Source organism: Grus americana, chromosome 14 (genome assembly GCF_028858705.1).
Source record: "Grus americana isolate bGruAme1 chromosome 14, bGruAme1.mat, whole genome shotgun sequence".
Classification (NCBI taxonomy): Eukaryota; Metazoa; Chordata; class Aves; order Gruiformes; family Gruidae; genus Grus; species Grus americana.
The window spans coordinates 8,821,807-8,838,565 of record NC_072865.1 but is presented as its reverse complement, the minus strand read 5'-3'; the positions used below and the strand labels follow the sequence as shown (position 1 = coordinate 8,838,565).

Genomic DNA, 16,759 nt, shown 5'->3' with positions numbered 1-16,759 from the left:
GGCAATGCCCGCGTTTCTGACACGTGGGAGCACTACGTACTGTATCACCACACACTAAACGATCACTGCCTAACTCAGTGTCAGAATCGTGCTGGCAGATGCCGATCTATGTATGTTCCTTCAAATCAGCCCGTGTTCCCCAGCAGCAGGGACACTCCGACCTCCAAACACTACTTCAGCGCAGCGGGGCAGCTTCCGCGGGCCCCAGCCCTGCAAAGGCCAGGCCGGTCGCTCCGGCTCCCACAGGCCTCTGGCTTTGCCGCCTCAGGAGTGGCTTCTGGTCAGGGATCCCCACAGCCCTGGGAGCCCCACAGCAGCAGGCCCCTCGAAGGGCGCTGCCACCGCCGCGCACCGAACAACCCCTCGAAGGGCGACGCCAGCAGCCCCGCCACAACACCCTCCTGGTTCGCCAACGGCCCAGCCCGCCCCGTCGCGCTTGGCACCGCCTCCCGAGGGAGCCCCTGCGCTGAGTGGAGCAAGCTTTTGACCGGTGTTCAGGAGAACCAATCAGAGCGTGCCGCCCCGAGGTTGGCGAGCCAATGGAGGGGAAGAGAAGCGGGCTGCTGGCCGGAAGTGGGGTGTTTGTGGTTGCGCTGAGGGGACTTCGGCGGGGAGGTGAGGAGCTGCTGCTTCCCGCGGTTGCGGGCTCCGGGCGAGGCTGTCCCCTCCGCCGGGTACGTGGTCAGTCGCCGATGGGGTCTTGCCGTAGCGCGTCCCCCGGCTCTTGTCTCTGCAGTGGTGGCCTGGCGAGCCCCGCGGCGGCGTTGGGCCTTCCCAGAGCACGGACCGGCCTGGCCTGGCCCGGCCCGGATCGGAGTGGAGCCGGTCGGCGGTGGCTGCGGACCCGGGGCATGAGGCCGGGTCCTCCCCTGAGGGCGGTGTTTGCCCGCCGCCAAGCTGCGGGGTTTCCCCTCTCGCGGGGCCGAGTGTTACCAGGCCAGGCCTCAGCTCGGGAAGGCGTCTCCCCTCTCTTCCTCTGGGTGCTCCGTTTACAGGCCGGTCTTTTATGCCTCGGGAACCGAGTGCTTAACGTGCTTCTAGTCAAGTTAATCCTGCTAAAAGCATACCTTAGTGAAAAGCTCACATTGCTTTATTTGGGAGTTTCCTGGATATTACACAGTGAGATGGCTTTCTTCTGGTTCATAATACCTTTATGTCTATTTATATGATAAGGTCACACAAATTGTTTAACATATATTTCTTGGGTCATTCCCTAGGTATTTTCATCTGGCAAAAATGGGTGAACCTCAACAAGTGAGTGCCCTTCCTCCACCTCCAATGCAATATATAAAAGAATATACTGATGAAAATATCCGTAAAGGCCTGGCTCCAAAGCCGCCTCCACCTGTGAAAGACAGTTACATGATGTTTGGTAATCAGTTTCAATGTGATGATCTGATTATTCGACCCTTGGAGAGCCAGGGAATTGAACGGCTACATCCTATGCAGTTTGATCATAAGAAGGAATTACGAAAACTTAATATGTCTATCCTGGTCAACTTTTTGGACCTCTTGGATATCTTGATAAGGAGTCCAGGGAGTATAAAGCGAGAGGAGAAATTGGAAGACTTGAAACTGCTTTTTGTTCATGTTCATCATCTTATAAATGAGTATCGCCCTCACCAAGCTAGGGAGACACTGAGAGTCATGATGGAGGTGCAGAAACGTCAGCGTTTGGAAACGGCAGAGCGATTTCAGAAGCACTTGGAGCGAGTTGTAGAGATGATTCAGAACTGCCTGGCTTCCTTGCCTGATGATCTGCCACATTCAGAGGGAGGACTGAGAGTGAAGGTGGAAACAATGGATGCTGATGATGGCAGCAGCTGTACTGGACAGAACGAAAAACAAAGAGAACGTTCCGGTGGCAGGAGAGATCAGGTTTTAGACAAAGATGCAGCTATGTGTAGCATTATTGATGAAATGACATGAAGAAAACACTTTTTTGTGTTAGCTTGCTGTAGTGAGAGGCAGAATGCATTCTGAGGATATATGTTGCATTTTGTTTTGCTGCTGTACAAGCAGACAAGCTTTGTTGTCCAAACAGATGAAAATGTTTAATTATTTTGTGAGCTGTGTGTTTATTGGTAGAAACAAAAAAAAATACTTGTTATTAAATGTATCATGTGAGCTGGTAGCCACAGATTAAATTTAGTTTTTTCTGTTGTACTTTCATTTGTCACTTTCTGCTTTTTTTTGGTATGTTTCACGTTTTAATTGCTTTATAGTGTGGAAGCAAGTAAGAGATCTGACCGAGAGGAATTGCAGTTGGCAGTTCCTCCATTTCAAATAAGTGCTAGTTTTTTACAATTTCAGGGAGTCCTTTCAGGAATGTGTAATTCGATATTAAAATCAGTGTGAAGTCTGCAAAATTGATTCCTTTCTAGTTTTGTAATAATACAACTGTACTAAAGAGAACCTAGAAGTTCCTTTATTACTGATGTAATGTGCTGTAATTTGCTTTATAGAGACACACTGTCAGGAAGCTCAGTAACTAAATGAATTAAAATTAATTGGATTTTAATTTTCTTAGATGTAAATCATAACTAGTCTTGAGCTTACAAAAATGCCTACTTTTTTTTAACAAATAGATGCTTAGACTAACTTGCATTTCCTGCATGGTTAATATACGTGCATGAAATGAATCATTTTGCAGTGCAGATACTTTGTATTTGCCTTTTAGGTGAGCTCTGTACCCAGCTGAGTGTTTTTCTCAGGAAGGAGAGTCTGATTGGTTAATTAGCCTTTATACTAATTAGGACCTTCTAAGTTTGAAAGAACCTGCAAGTATTCCATCAAGTGGAAGCCATTTGAGTTGGATTAACCCACATAGCAAGATGAAAAGAGTAATTGGATAGTGAAGTGACTTCTTTACCCTGCCCCTCCTACTTTTGTCTTTCTGCCATGTAACACCGTAGTACGTGTGTTTTCTAAAGAATGTACAGCAGTTAAAAAACAGGTCAACGTCACGTGTGAGACAACTTGCACAAACTCTGTTTTTAACTATGATTTAACAAGCTGTGTCCCTGTTTCACTTTGCAATTCTGTTGTTTTCAGAAATGTTACTTAAATGGGCAGGCAAAAGTACTCAGTTGTTGGGTGGTGGGTATTGAGCTCAGTGCAGATGAAGATGAAATGAACTGGAGCAAGCCTGTGACTCACTGGAGGACATCATCTGCTATTTTAAGCGTGCGTGACTGTAAGTAACAATAAAGAAGTAGAAACATGTTTGGTTTTTTCTTTTTTTTGTTTTTGAAATGTATAAATAGTTTTACAAAGCTAACACTTTTATCCTTTATTCAGTCACCACTGTTTCCTTGCTTTTCCCTGGACTAGATCTAAATTATATTGCTTGTAGCTAACTAAAACAGTTGCAAGTGAGCAGAATTAATTTGGTATCTGCTTTGCAAATGTTGTTTCCTGTGGAAGGTATGAAGAAACACTGAGTGCCTCCTGGATAAGAGAAGCTGTGCACTGTGGAACTAGAGTTTGTCATGGGCGTTTTAACTTTGCTATTCAAAAAGAACTGTCATAGATGCTCAATGGATTTCTGTTGATTTTTTTTGTCTAATTTTTATGCTTTTAGTGAAGTCATAGGCCTACCATAGTTTCAAAAGACTGTACAAGCTGGGTCCTACCAGCAACAAACAATTGCAATCAACTTTTTTTGTGAAACCATTGAGGTAAATGGGGATTATGTCTTAAGTATTTTTTAACTTTCCAAAAAGTTTCCTGAATAATTTGTTTATTCTAGATTTTTTTTTTCCCCCATGTTTAAGGCAAACCCTTAGAAAGCTGTGGGAGGCTTACTGGGCTTTTTTCAGCCAAAATAATGATTTTTTTCCTCCTTTGTCAATCAAAGCAATGATAGTTTTCCTTTTTTCTGTTACAACTTTGCTCTTGGGAAAGCAACAGACTGTAGCAGCGGTGAAGGCAGTGGATGACGTGTGGCTGTTACTCTGAGGAAATGCGTTTTGCAATTGCTAGGATGATGTGACTCACTGACTAGCAAAAGAGATGATAAATGTTGTCTTCTCTAGTGTGTTGACCTGCTCCTGATGAGATCTTTCCTCAGCAAATCCTGATTTTATTTTTTGATATGATAACATTTGAAGTGTTCTACCCCTGAAATGTTAATGCATGTACCTTATGAAACTTGATGAGATGAAGTTAACATCAGGTGTTAAGCAGCATTTTGTTGGATGTTTTTTTTTAAAAAAAAAAAGGAAAAGAAAAAAGCCCAGCCCTTCTCTTACACTATCTGAACAAGCACAGGGATAACAGAAGTACAGTTACTTGAAAAGTTCCAAAAGTTTCTTGATACAGAGAAGCCAAGTGTGTCACCAGTGGACAGAAAGGGGAAAGTTTATAACTTTAAAATAGTGCAATGAATAGATGTTTCCAACAATGCTTTCAATTTGTTTCAATATTTAATGTTTTGGTTTGCGTTTATTTTTACAAAGTATGATCTGGCTATATGCTCTGAGTCAAGAAAAAATGTGCGGCTACTTTTGAGTCAAGAAAAAATGTGCGGCTACTTTTGAGTCAAGAAAAAATGTGCGGCTACTTTTGAGTCAAGAAAAAATGTGCGGCTACTTTAAGGGCTGCATGAAAAAGATGACGTTGGCACCTTTTCTGCAGAAGTGGTGCTTGCTTCTTGCATAAACAAAAACCAGGAACTTGGAAAACAGACATGTAGACACTCAGAAATGATATCAAGGCATTCCATATGGTCTGTGTTTGAGACGAAATCCAAGGCAAGTGGGTTAACCGTTGCCCTGTAGCTCTCACATTCTTTTACTGTGTGACCAGAACAGCTTTCTGGGGGATGCAGCCAGCACGTGAACTACTATAGACTATTGTATCAGCGAACCAAACTGGGTGGAGTGGGTAGAATGGGATCAGGCAGAGCTCTGGGATAACACCTTCCTTAGTTTCTTATCACATTTATTTATTTCAGAGCTTTGACGTGGCCCACGCAGAGGAGGAATGCATGCGGACCCATGCATGCCGCACGTTATGGCAGGTAGCTGGCAGAAGGGCCGTGTGCTGGTCTGCAGATGGGTGTTTGTCACGTGCTGAACCACCAAGAGGAGTTCCTCAGATGGTGCCGTGCACCATCATGGCATGGCTGTGGTGAATGTGGTCACCCACCTTCTACCAGAGCCAGGTTGCCCTGCCTTTTTCATTTGTGCAGAGCAGTTTCAGGATCCTGCCATTAATGATCAGAATTGTTCCTGTAGTTTCCGGTTTTCCCAGAAACAAGAGGACTGAAGAAGCAGCATTTTCTGAGTCCTGCTTCCAGCCACTGCGTGCAAAAATCCCCCTTTCTCCCTCCTCCTCTCAGCTCTTTCCTACAGGTATGTTGCTAGCGTTCATCTGTCTCGTGGCTATGTTTATTCCTTGTCTCTCCTCCTCTTTACTTAAACTCACTTTGCTCTCATGCAAGGTAGTCAGTGCCAGACAGCTCTGTTGATTCTGATTCTAGCCTAACCTTATTATGAGGGTATGTTTTTGGAAGCATTTCTGCTGTTTCAGTTTTTGATAAAAAGTACCTCCTTACAACTTAATTTCGTCTGTATAACGCAGTGTAAAGTAGATTAGTTACTTCAGCAAGGAGTGTTTGTTGGCCCTCAATCAAATACACTTGATCCCAGCTGCAGTTCTAGTCCAAACAACATAAAGACAAGATGTCCTCAAGAAGAGTTAGGTAATCCAGGGTCAGGGAGAGTAGCCAGGCAACACCATTTCTCAACAGCTATATTCAGCAACATTTTGTCAAAGCAAGCCTTGAGCCTGAGATGGCGTGGTTTCCATGCTACTTTTAAAGTAACCTCTGTGTGCTGTGTGTGTTACTTTGTATGCATCTGGGCTTTTACAATATAAAATTGTTAAGAGTCAGATGATGAGAAACTGCAAATCTATTAGGCTACAACTGCGTAACAGTAGGGCAGCTTTCCAATACTATCAGATTAAAAAGAAAATAGCATTTGCCTAAAAATGCTCTGAGCTGCTTCTAAGTAGTAGAAGCAGGAACTTATGTTTAAATGCTTGAGCAGTTCTTCCTAGGAATCTTATTTTGCAAAGTCCTTTCTGTTTACCACAGTCTGTTGTGTATCCTGTGTAATCTCTTATCCAAATTCTACCTACTACAGCAAAACCAGGTATGGGAAGCAGTATGGGGCAATGGATTACTGATAGTTGTGTCAGCTCAGTGGTGCTGATAACAGTTTCATCTGCTGCAATCGAGCAGGTCTGGAAAAAACAAGAAGTACTGAAGTACTGCTAAGTATTTTAGCCTTTTAGTCAAACCACAGTCAGGAAGAGTTCAGCTGTGTGCAGTACCAGCAGCAGTGCTCCGCTGCTAGCGATTAACAGACTAACCACAGGAAAGACAACCCGGATTAGACTAAAGGGCATTCTGAGCTGTGTCTGAAGGGGACGTACGAAGAAGTAAAACTAGGTGTTTATGAAGAAAAGTTCTTCTTGAATGTAGGTGCCTGAAGGGTGAGCAGGAGTGTTGTTCCACATCTTCAGCCACAATGTTGTCTTATTTCTGCATGAACTGGATTCTGCTGCTGCTGTTCACAGGTAATTAAGTGGGCCTAAATGAATAGGTGGAGGTGGATGGAGGTAGGGAGACTTTATATTACAATGGGAAGAGTGGTGACATGGCACAGAAACTGCAGATTTGTGTTATGAATAGAACTTTATCAGAGTGGCTCCATAGTCTTCTGATGGTCTTATCTCCTTTTTAAAACAAAATAATATTGAGGGTATGATGGTTTTAAAGATGCTGCTGCTTGGGCTGTCTGATGATCTTACTAGTGAATGATCTTTCAGGTTTTTTAGATAAGGATCTGAAATGAGCAGAGAACTTTAAATAATTTTTGAAAAGATGTAAAAGGATATTTTAACAGGCTTTGTGAAGGTGAATGCTTAGGAAGACAGGGGCAAGGTCAACTGTGGCTTCTGGTGTTTTTTAGCCAATATGAAATTTTATTGATAATAAAATTGATAATTTCTCCTTTTTTATTCTGAGAAAGCAGTCCTAGGAAAATATTGCTAAAGGCAATAGCACTGAAAACAACAGGTTGCGGAGTGGTACTAATATAGGCAGATAGACATTAAAAATTTGGTGGTAGATTATGTTCAGTAGAAGGAAAAGGGATATTACAGATATTATTTCCTCTAGTTATTTATAAAGACTTATGTTAAGATTCATTTAGAGCTCGCTTTTTTATAATAAATAAAATACATTCTTTTCAGAGATTAGTTTCTAGTATGCTATTGTGGCAAAGTCTCTGAATGCAGACTTATTTTTAACTATAATAGCTTCTTGGGATCCACTGGTGCATGTTGGTGGACCTGCTTTGCGGAGCTCCCTTCCTAATTATAGACTGGGCTAGATTTTTAATAGAGAGAAATTGTTGCATATAGTTGCTGCAGAGAATTCTATCCCTGAAATGTCAGTACAGATAGATTGAAATATTAACGCATGTGATCCCATGTTACTGAATTTGATAATCAATGTGTAGTGGTAAGGATATGGCAAACGTTTTTCTTTGAAGTACAAGCAGACAGAATGTGCACGTCAGGAGCCCCACTGGGTGACCTGTTAGGAGAAGATGGTTACAGGATGCCTATGACTGGATCACCAGAGCACAAATGATTTTTGGCTGGCACTTAATACAGCTTTTATTAAAACCCTCCTAAAGGGAATATTGACTGGAGTGGTCTAAAATACAGCAAAAGAAACTATCTCACTGTGATGAATGGGCTGCTGGCTGCTAGGTCTCACTGTTTTGACTCAAATTGTGTAGCACAGCCTCCTGGAAATGTGAAAAATGACTTTTAATTGGAACCAAACAAGTTAGAAACTGCATAAGAATGAGGGAAGAAAATAAGGTAGTGAAAAAAGAGGGAATGAAATTTCTCAGAAAAGCTCTGAAAAAAATCTCTTGATAGGAATAGGCGAAATCTGTTGTTAGGCAAGAAAAAAGGAAACATGTTCAGCAGTGATCATTCTGATGAAACCTGCCATTTAGTGGCTTTTCATTGAAAGGGAGGAAGAGTTCTGCACAATGGTTTAAATGAAAGTCAATGTTTTACTGTTCCCCTGTGTGTGGCTTGGATTAAATCTGAACTAAATAAAAAAGAAAGAGCTAACAGACTAGACGTGGCTAAAGAGAAGCCACCAAGTTGTGGGGATCCAAACTCTGTTCTCTCTTCACCTCTCTGCCCACCTGCAGAGACTGCAGAAAGTGTGTTTTTCTTTCTCTGACTAGAGACACATTCCGAACAAATTGCTGGCCCAATCATTATCCCTCACTGTGTCAATTCTGCTGGGATTCACATCCATTCCTGGAAAACCCAATCCAGCAATGCTTGGTGGTGTTTGTGAGATGTGTGAGAAGCTTCCACTTGCACACACTGTGCTAAACAACTACATTTGTCTTTTTGTCCACAGACTCCACCAAATCGGAATCACTCGTGAAAGGAATGGTTGGTCAGAATGTCTCTGTGCCCTGCTCATACAGTGTTAAGAGCACACAAGATATCACATCAATGTGCTGGGGTCGTGACAGCTGCCCTGTTTCAAAATGTTATCGGACCATTATCTGGACAGATGGGTGGAAGGTGACAGAGCAGCATGGCACCAGGTACAAGTTGGAAGGGAACCTGAAGAAGGGTGACGTGTCCCTCACGATTGTGAATGCAGAGGAAGCAGACAGCGGGATATACTGCTGCCGCGTGGAGATCTCAGGGTGGTTCAATGATCAGACCAGTAATCACAAGGTTGTGATAGAGAAAGGTGAGAGAGAGGCACGCCTTTGTGTCAGTACTATTGTGGTAAACCTGCTGTTCAGTCAGGATTTAAAAGCATGTGGTGGAAGTGATTTCTATAATCATCCATAGGACTGATCTGTAGGACTTTGCAGGTCTGTTGTTAGTGCTGTTTAATTTAAGCTCTCTTTGGCATTATTGTCATCCCAGCATAGTCACTGCAATTTAAAAAAAGGACGTGGTGCTTTTTTTCATGGTGCACAGCACTACTGAACTTTCTTAGAAGCACTATTTGAAGAATTTAAGAGAAAGGGCAGCATAGAGTACTTAATTCATCTAAAGTGCTATACCTGCACCCTTTTCATAGAAAGCAGTGCTTCATTTTCCCTGCTTGATTCCAGAGTAAAGCCCAGGGACACAGAATTAGTATAGACAATTTTTTTTATAAACTCTTCCTTTGATTTTTAGTCTTTTTCCAGAGTATGATAAGATATGGAATAAGTGGCTGACAGATGTGTAGCTGGTGCTAGCAAATTTTTATTATAGAAACACTTTCTCTTTCACTACATAAATGCATGCTAAGGTTAATTATATGTTGGTTTTGTTTTATTTTTTAACGAATCTCTACTGCAAGTCCTCACACTTAACATCTCTGAACAGACCTCAGATAACTTTTATCCAAGTATTAATCTCAATAGCATATATAAGCTATATTGCAAATGGGGATCTTAGGAAGGAAAGAAAATGATAGATAATAGAAACGTCTTGGCTAAAATTTACTAAATGTTACCGTAGAACCAGGGGTCAGAGCATGGATTTAAATTCTGCCCGACAGTATATGGAGCGTCCAATGGAAGGAACATGTATACATGAGACTAACTCTGCTCCCAAGTGTTACGCTTAAGTAGATTGATGTTGCAAGCATTGTTTTCCTTATGGTTGTTGGTTTGGTATGTTGTTTTCCTTGTGGTATAAAATCTCACCTTGTCTTCTGGAAATGCATCCCATGAACAGTAAACCACAAACTTTTAGGAGTTGGGTGTACTCAGTATTTAATCAATTTATGTGTTGCTCAATGTAATATAACATAGACCTGTTTTAATGGGCTAGCTCAAAAGTGCATCTAATTCAAGATCCTACGTCCAGTAGCAGTCAAGAGCAGATGATTAAGGAGGATCATAGAAACAGGGCAGTAATTTTGTGATACAGCAGGGTAGAAGAATACTTTGGTGCTGGTGAAGAGACAGTGAACGACTATTCCTCACTGTTTCTCCATTCCACTCACAAGTTTATAGACTTCTATTGTATACCCACTCAGCTGCATCTTTTTCAGTTTGAAAAAAAAAAGACAACTTTAATTTCCAGTACACAAGAGAGAACTCATGGTGTAATGATAGCTTATTCTCTGGATTCTGAAAGAAGAATCAGGGATGCCATTTGGATTTCTCTTTCCATCTCAGATGTTTCCAGCTAAGCAACTCAAATGTTAAAACAGTTGCATTTCCTTTTTGGAAGAAGAAATGAAAACTCTCTCAGACTGTTTCTGTTCTAGTTGCAAATAACATGGCTTCTCACCTTAGAACTCAGGGGTTTTCTTAACCCTGTGACATCTTCCTTAGCTGCTGGTGGAATACTTCTTGTTTCAGAAGACAAGTTAATGTGTGCATGTTCACACAGAGGGACACTGGAAAAGGTAGGCGGCCATGTGCCTCTGATCTAGGAATACTCCAGCATCTCCAATAGAAGAGAATAGTGAAACAGATGGTTCTGTCCTCTTCACAATAAAGCTTCTGGGATAAGGGTAACAATTTACAATATCAAAGGAACCAGCTGGGGTTGTCATAATGTGACCAGGAGATTTTGTTTTCAGGAGGGTTGTATATCATCTGACAACACATGGAGAAACCGAGACTGATGATACGGAAGACATGTTTGTAGCTCTTCATTTTAAATATTGCAGACAGCTTTGTTACGGGAAATTACCTTAAAACATGCTGCAGGCCCTTATGCAAACATATCACACTTTGGTCAGTCTGTTTATTGTATAGCTGTCTGGAACTTTAAAATTATCATTTGCTTTCTCTAACTCTGCACCACTTGCTCTTTAAAGGCCATGAGCTAACCTTAATCAGTTTTCATCAGATAACCTAAGTTTGCTTTAGGCATCTACTGCCTCTTCTTGGCTCCAAAACCAGATGCCTACCTTGGTAACTCCTTCCTTTGAGGCCCTGTGTTGAGATAATGGCAAGAGCTAAGTGTTTCCTGGAAGGAATTCAAAGCTCTGAAAAGGGCAGCGGAGGCTCCAATATTCAGAGTTTTGTGCTGCCCTCTGAAGGCACCAACCTCTTTATGATATGCAAAGCTGAGACTCCTGATACATACTTAAGTTCAGTGGTCTCAAGTCAACAGTACAAATTCCTCTTTGTCAAAGCAGAATGATTCTCTGTGCAAATGATATCTTTGTCTTGCCTTTGCTCAGCTCCTGGGAGCACCAGCGAATCGTCCTTTACCATCACAAGCACGTGGCTGTCGGTTTCTGCTTCAGAAGCTCCTCGGACTGTAAGCATCTCTGTTGTGATATAGCATACCTAGACAATAAGATGTTATTGGGTCATCCCTACAGTTCACTTGTACTGTTTTAGTTTGATTGCAAAAGATTATTTTTTTTATTGTAGTCTGCATGTTTAGTGCTTATGGAAGAATGCTTATGTGCTCATTATTAAAGGGAGAAGAAAACCCCATGCATTGAATGCATAAAGTACTTCCTGCTAATGCAGGAAGAGCTTTAGCAACATCTATGTTGCCTTTCAGGCCTCTGGTCCCTGCTCAAGCACCTCAGACTGCTCGGATGTTACCTCAAACCTGCAGGTATGGCAGGATGTGGGGAAGAGTGGAAGTTGGACTACCTGACAGCATAGCAATGCTGGGGGGTTCAAACAGGCAGCTCTGTGTCTGTCCTGCTGAGTCCTCCAGCACATGTTGCAGAGTGAGAGGTAGGAACATCACCCAGATTTTATCAGGAAAAGGAGACAGCCAAGTCAGGCTTTGGGAAGGCCTGCCGCGACATACTGCAAAGCAGTATGTCCTGTGGGCATTCATACTGCTGCGTGTGCAGGATGTAAGTCAGGGACCATACTGTGCTTCAGCGTCTTCCCAAGCCTGAGTTCCTAATGAGAGGTTAGATACTGAATAGCTGGCTTCAGAAAGAAGTTTTGCCTAAATAAAGACTGATGCAAGGAGAAGGCATGTTTACTTATTGATATAAAGCCTTGAATAACTACTGAATAAGCTGACAAAAAGGTGGTGTGTGAGACACCTGAACATATTTTAATCATAAAAAATAAATCAAATATTCACCAAATAGTATTAAACTTGAACAAATGGGATTTGTCATAACTTCAGATCCTTTGATTATCTCAAGAAATAATGTGTTTAACAGCACGGTTCACACAAGTGTTGCAGTGACGCTGCTTGAAACTAGTCCTGTATTTCAAATTAGACTCTTGCTTTCAAGTATACTTTTACTGTAGGGTTGCAAAACACACAGATGGCCTTGGGCACTGTATGGGCTTCTTACTGTCAGTGCTGCTGATGCTTATCTGTTTTGTGTTTGACAGAACACGTCTGTATCGCTTCCCAGTCAGCAGTATTCAGAAAATGGGCTATACATTGGGATTGGTTTATGTGCGGTACTTCTCACCATCCTTGTTTTGGCTCTGTTCCTCACCAGACGTAAGTACTCTTCACGGGTGGTTATTCATGGATGGGTCAGGTATGTCAAGTCACAGCTGTGGCAGATGCCACATGTCTTCATCTTCAGGGAAGTGAGCTAACCTCTCTGGATGGCCTCACTCTGGGGCCTTGCTTGCTCAGCTCTGGGGCACAGAACAGCAGGGTGCCAACATGGTCTCATCATTTTATGTCTCAGACTCCTTAGCAACCAGTTGACCCACGGTCTGGTGAGGAGATGGGTGATACAAGTCCAACTTTCCTGTCCCACTCGCTTCCTTCTACCCATTCCTCAGCTGCCATGTTGTCCCAGCCTTTCCCAATGGGAAGGGCACTGGCTTCATGTAACTACATCCAATATTTTTTTCTATGTGCTAGACTTTCTCCACAGAGGCTCTTGGTCAGACCAAGCCATATGAATTAGATCCCATGGAAATAATGGGTATTTCCTATACTGAAAACATCTGCTTAAAGTTCCCTTGTTTAGTTTCTTACACTTGAAATTTTTTTTTTTTTGAACCTACTACTTGCTTCTGATGGTTTGAAGAAAATGATTTGTTTCTTTTTTCTTCATTTTCATTCTGGATGGTCCTTAGGATATTTATACAATAAGAAAAAGACGGGTGACTTTGCAAAGTAAGTATTCTGTTTCTGCTTTAGCTAATAGGAAAAACTTTGACTTTCTTAATCTCAAGTTAATAGGTAACATTTCAAAAAGAAATTAATAAATCCTGCTACTTATCACTAGTTAGTAAGCAAAAATGAGTATAACTGTCAGTTCATTGCATTAGGGAGCATGCAAACTTCAAGTGTGGGTTCTCATAAGTGGAAAAATGATTCATTGTAGTCATGTTTAAATAAGTGGGTTTGCATATTTTAAATTTTTCCAGTGAGCTGGTTGATGTAGCTATCTTCTCTTCTGTGTTTCTATTATGTTTGTTGTTTAGTAGTGTGATTTTTACTCTTTTGTGTAGCTTTGTTGCATACTGGAGACCAGAACGTGCAGGGAACCGTCGTGCCCTGGAAGATGAGGTCCATGCAGAGGAAAACATTTATGTAATACACTAAGGACTGTATGCATACTTGCCTTTGTCATCACTGGGACATTAAATAGTTTGCAAAATGTTAGCTGTTCCCTCTGCTCAGCAGCTAAACATGACTGGACTACTGAAGCATTATTCACATCATTCTAATAAAAAAAATAAAAGCTACACTTCTAGTTAAAAACTTTATCAGCCTGTTCCAGAAACAGAAATCCTACTGGCTTGAATGGAAATTTCCAGAATCCACTTATCAAACCCTAAAGAAAGTTACTGCTGTATTTATTAACTGCTTCAAATTCTCTTTTCCTTTTTTTCTAAAAGAGGAAGTGCCAGAATGGCTACTCAGTCACAAAAGGAAAATCACACATGTTTTTAAAAAGTTTGTCTTCACTTTGTATTATATCTGCCAACTACAACAGAGTCTGTGCCATCAGAGGGTAGAAGCAATCTCATAGCTGCCCTGACAAAGATGACACGTGGAAAAACTTTGTAGCATTGGTATTTCAATATACATTTAGTTGAATTTTCATCGGAGTCAGGTATACCCAGTCCTGGTGACAGCTCAGTAATGCAATGTACTAATTCCTGTCCACCCACAATTAAATCTGGAGGAGCTATTGATGCTCACCCCCTCGTGGGACGTGCTTGGAGCCTCCGGGATCGGTACTTTACGTGCTGAATATTCACAGCTTGTTTTCAGAGAACTATGACTAGTTGTGTCTTCTTCTGCAAAATACATCACTTCTGTGGCTTTTTCCTTGGGCCCACCTATGCCCTGAGAAGTCCTCAGGGTGTAAAGTCTCACTTCCAGGCCTCTAAAACAACTGAACAAAAAATAACTACTTTTTAAAGTTAATTAAATTCTTATTTTTCTCAGCTTGTGGAGAAGTCAAGGACATTGCACACAATGTTGGCTGAAAGTTTGCCTTGCCTTTACATCCCTGTAGATACCAAACAACTCTAATGTCTTATGCTGGAGTTGTTTGAGGGCTTTTAGTTTGTAAATGGGGAGTATCTGTGCCCTAGTGCCTTTCCTCCGTTGCTCTTCAGCTAGATCTGGCTCTCAGCTTTTATTCTCTAAACTTCGGTTTACTTAAAGTAAACAAATAGAGGCAGCCTCATGAGTATGAATCAACACTTTAAGCATGGTTGAGCAATAGACACAACACACCCAAATCAGCTTTAAGTGGAAAAATAGTTTTCCTCAATTGTTTTTAAGAACACATCTTTAAACAGAGGCTGGGACTTCCTGAAAGAGCAGAAAAATAGTACAGGCAGGAGAGAGACCAACTCTTACCAAATATTAGTCAGTATGAATTTTGCCCTGAAGTTCATCCTAAGCAGCAGTGTGGAATACCTAAAGCAGACAGTGCTGCCACGGGGAAGACTCACAGACTTACTGCAAACTTTCTATCGTTAAGTTCATCATTTTCAAGGGAGTCATGCAAAGAACAAAGTATTATCCAAAGAAGCATAAAGGCACAATAATGAAATCAGTAGGTATTTATGTTAACAGCTGAGGTGCTTGGGGCCACAGACTAGTTGTGCTTTAAGAGAAGCTGGAGTCAGTGGAGCAGTTATTCCTCCTTCCCCAGCTGGTAGAGATGGGAGGGCTTGAGCTGGCTGGGGAGAGGAGCATTTCCCCCGGGAGTCCTGGAGAGCCTGGCTAAGGTGGGATGTTGCAGGTGAGCACACTTGCAAAGACTCATGAAGGAGTGAAAGCCTCGTCATCGTGTTGAGGAAGGAAGAAATGGAAAACAAGTTGGGATAGGTGACCCTGGTGTGCTCTGGATTTTCACTTTTGCTGTGTGCTGTCTTGGGGCTGTCTGTTGCAGCAAGCCTAAAAGGTTGAAAATGCAGAGAGGAATTCATGGCTGGCTGAAGAGCTCAGTGTGAGAGCACGGATACTAGGTGATGACTGATCCCTGGGCCAGGAAAGGCAGTGGAGGAAAACAGCTCTGCCATTTCTGTCTTCATATCACGAGCTGCCTTGTGTAAGAAGATACTGAAACCAGAAGGGACCTGCTGGTAGACTGTATTTTTACTAAACTAAAATTACTGACCGCACTGCAGTCGCATCGCTTTCCTTCTGCGTGGCTGAGCATGTCACTGCTGTGGGCTCCAGCCCATGACTAGGGCTGGAGGAAGTCTGATCTGGTCTCTGAACTAGATCTCAGGAAAAAAAAAAAATCTTCAGCAATTTCTGCTTTCTGCAATTTTTACCAAACTAATCTCTACTGGGATCAGAGTTAGACAAGTGTGCGGTTTCCAAAATTATCAGATTCCAACCATTCATGCTCTTAAGGAGTTTGAGATCCATCCTTGAAGACTGCTAATTGTGAAAACTGCTTGCTCATAAGGCTTTTTTCTAATTATTACAGACTAATTATTATATCAGTGAGTTTTCCATGTAAAATAAAGTTCTAGAATATATGATAACCAAAATCTTGATTAAAGTTTCCTTTCTGCTGTGCAGTTACTTGGTAAACAGACTCTGCAAAGGTCCTGTGGAGAAAAAACTTTGCCTTGGCTATGCAGTAGAATACATACAAATACATGCAGGCAGAAGCTCCCTGTGCTTTTTCATTACTTCCACTCATGACAGTGGATTTTGGAGCAGGCATTTCAAAAAGCCCCTGAGATGTGCAGGTGGCACCTGGAGCCTGTTCACCCATTAAGAGATTATCCAGCTGCACACAAACTGGCAGCATATTGAGCGTGATAAGGCTAATGAGCTGCAAACTGATTTTTTTTGAGAGAGAGCACTCTGCCTTTCCTTTTCTGCCTGCAAGTAGCCACTAGATAGCAGTACAGAAGTAGAAAGCAAGCTGCATTTTTCTGGTACTTCCCAGCACGCTTGTATTTTGGGTGGCCTTTTCCAATGCACTCTGCTGCATTTAGCCCAGTCTTGCTAAAGAAACAAGGCTGACATGATGCTGTGTTCATCATCGTCCTTCCCTAGTCACCTGCAACATACTGGCCAATTCTGTTTTGACAAGTTTCATGGAAATTGGTAGCTGGATAAGGACTCAAATTTGTGCCCCAGGTGGGATTCAGCTGCTCCCTGCAGTGGCATCAGCTGGGCATTGGCTTGCAGCCTCCACTTGATGGTAAGCGATGGGAGACAAAGGAGAAACTGGGATTGTTGCAGAGAAAAAGTCTCCAGCATATTGGGCACATTGGGTTTCATTAGTTCTGTTCAC

General features: G+C 42.1%; 2 protein-coding genes across 5 annotated transcripts; both read left to right on the top strand.

The window, feature by feature from the left end:
* The first annotated feature begins 551 nt into the window (after positions 1 to 551).
* Positions 552 to 3,225, top strand: MED7 (mediator complex subunit 7). 2 transcript variants are annotated; one of them, XM_054841886.1, is made up of 2 exons: positions 552 to 615; positions 1,218 to 3,225. In XM_054841886.1, the coding sequence occupies exon 2, from the start codon at positions 1,237 to 1,239 to the stop codon at positions 1,927 to 1,929; it is 693 nt and encodes a 230-aa protein (XP_054697861.1). In that variant the 5' UTR covers positions 552 to 615; positions 1,218 to 1,236; the 3' UTR covers positions 1,930 to 3,225. The 2 variants fall into 2 exon arrangements, with proteins under 2 accessions (XP_054697861.1, XP_054697860.1); XM_054841885.1 differs by having other exon boundaries at positions 556 to 674.
* HAVCR2 (hepatitis A virus cellular receptor 2) lies at positions 3,089 to 15,948 on the top strand. Of its 3 annotated transcripts, XM_054841884.1 has the most exons (9): positions 3,089 to 3,196; positions 4,958 to 5,357; positions 6,494 to 6,588; positions 8,468 to 8,812; positions 11,264 to 11,343; positions 11,596 to 11,652; positions 12,402 to 12,516; positions 13,110 to 13,149; positions 13,488 to 15,947. In XM_054841884.1, exons 3-9 carry the CDS (start codon positions 6,540 to 6,542, stop codon positions 13,579 to 13,581), a joined length of 780 nt encoding a protein of 259 aa, XP_054697859.1. In that variant the 5' UTR covers positions 3,089 to 3,196; positions 4,958 to 5,357; positions 6,494 to 6,539; the 3' UTR covers positions 13,582 to 15,947. The 3 variants fall into 3 exon arrangements, with proteins under 3 accessions (XP_054697859.1, XP_054697857.1, XP_054697858.1); XM_054841882.1 differs by lacking the exon at positions 6,494 to 6,588 and having other exon boundaries at positions 13,488 to 15,948; XM_054841883.1 differs by lacking the exons at positions 6,494 to 6,588; positions 11,596 to 11,652 and having other exon boundaries at positions 13,488 to 15,948.
* Positions 15,949 to 16,759: the final 811 nt, after the last annotated feature.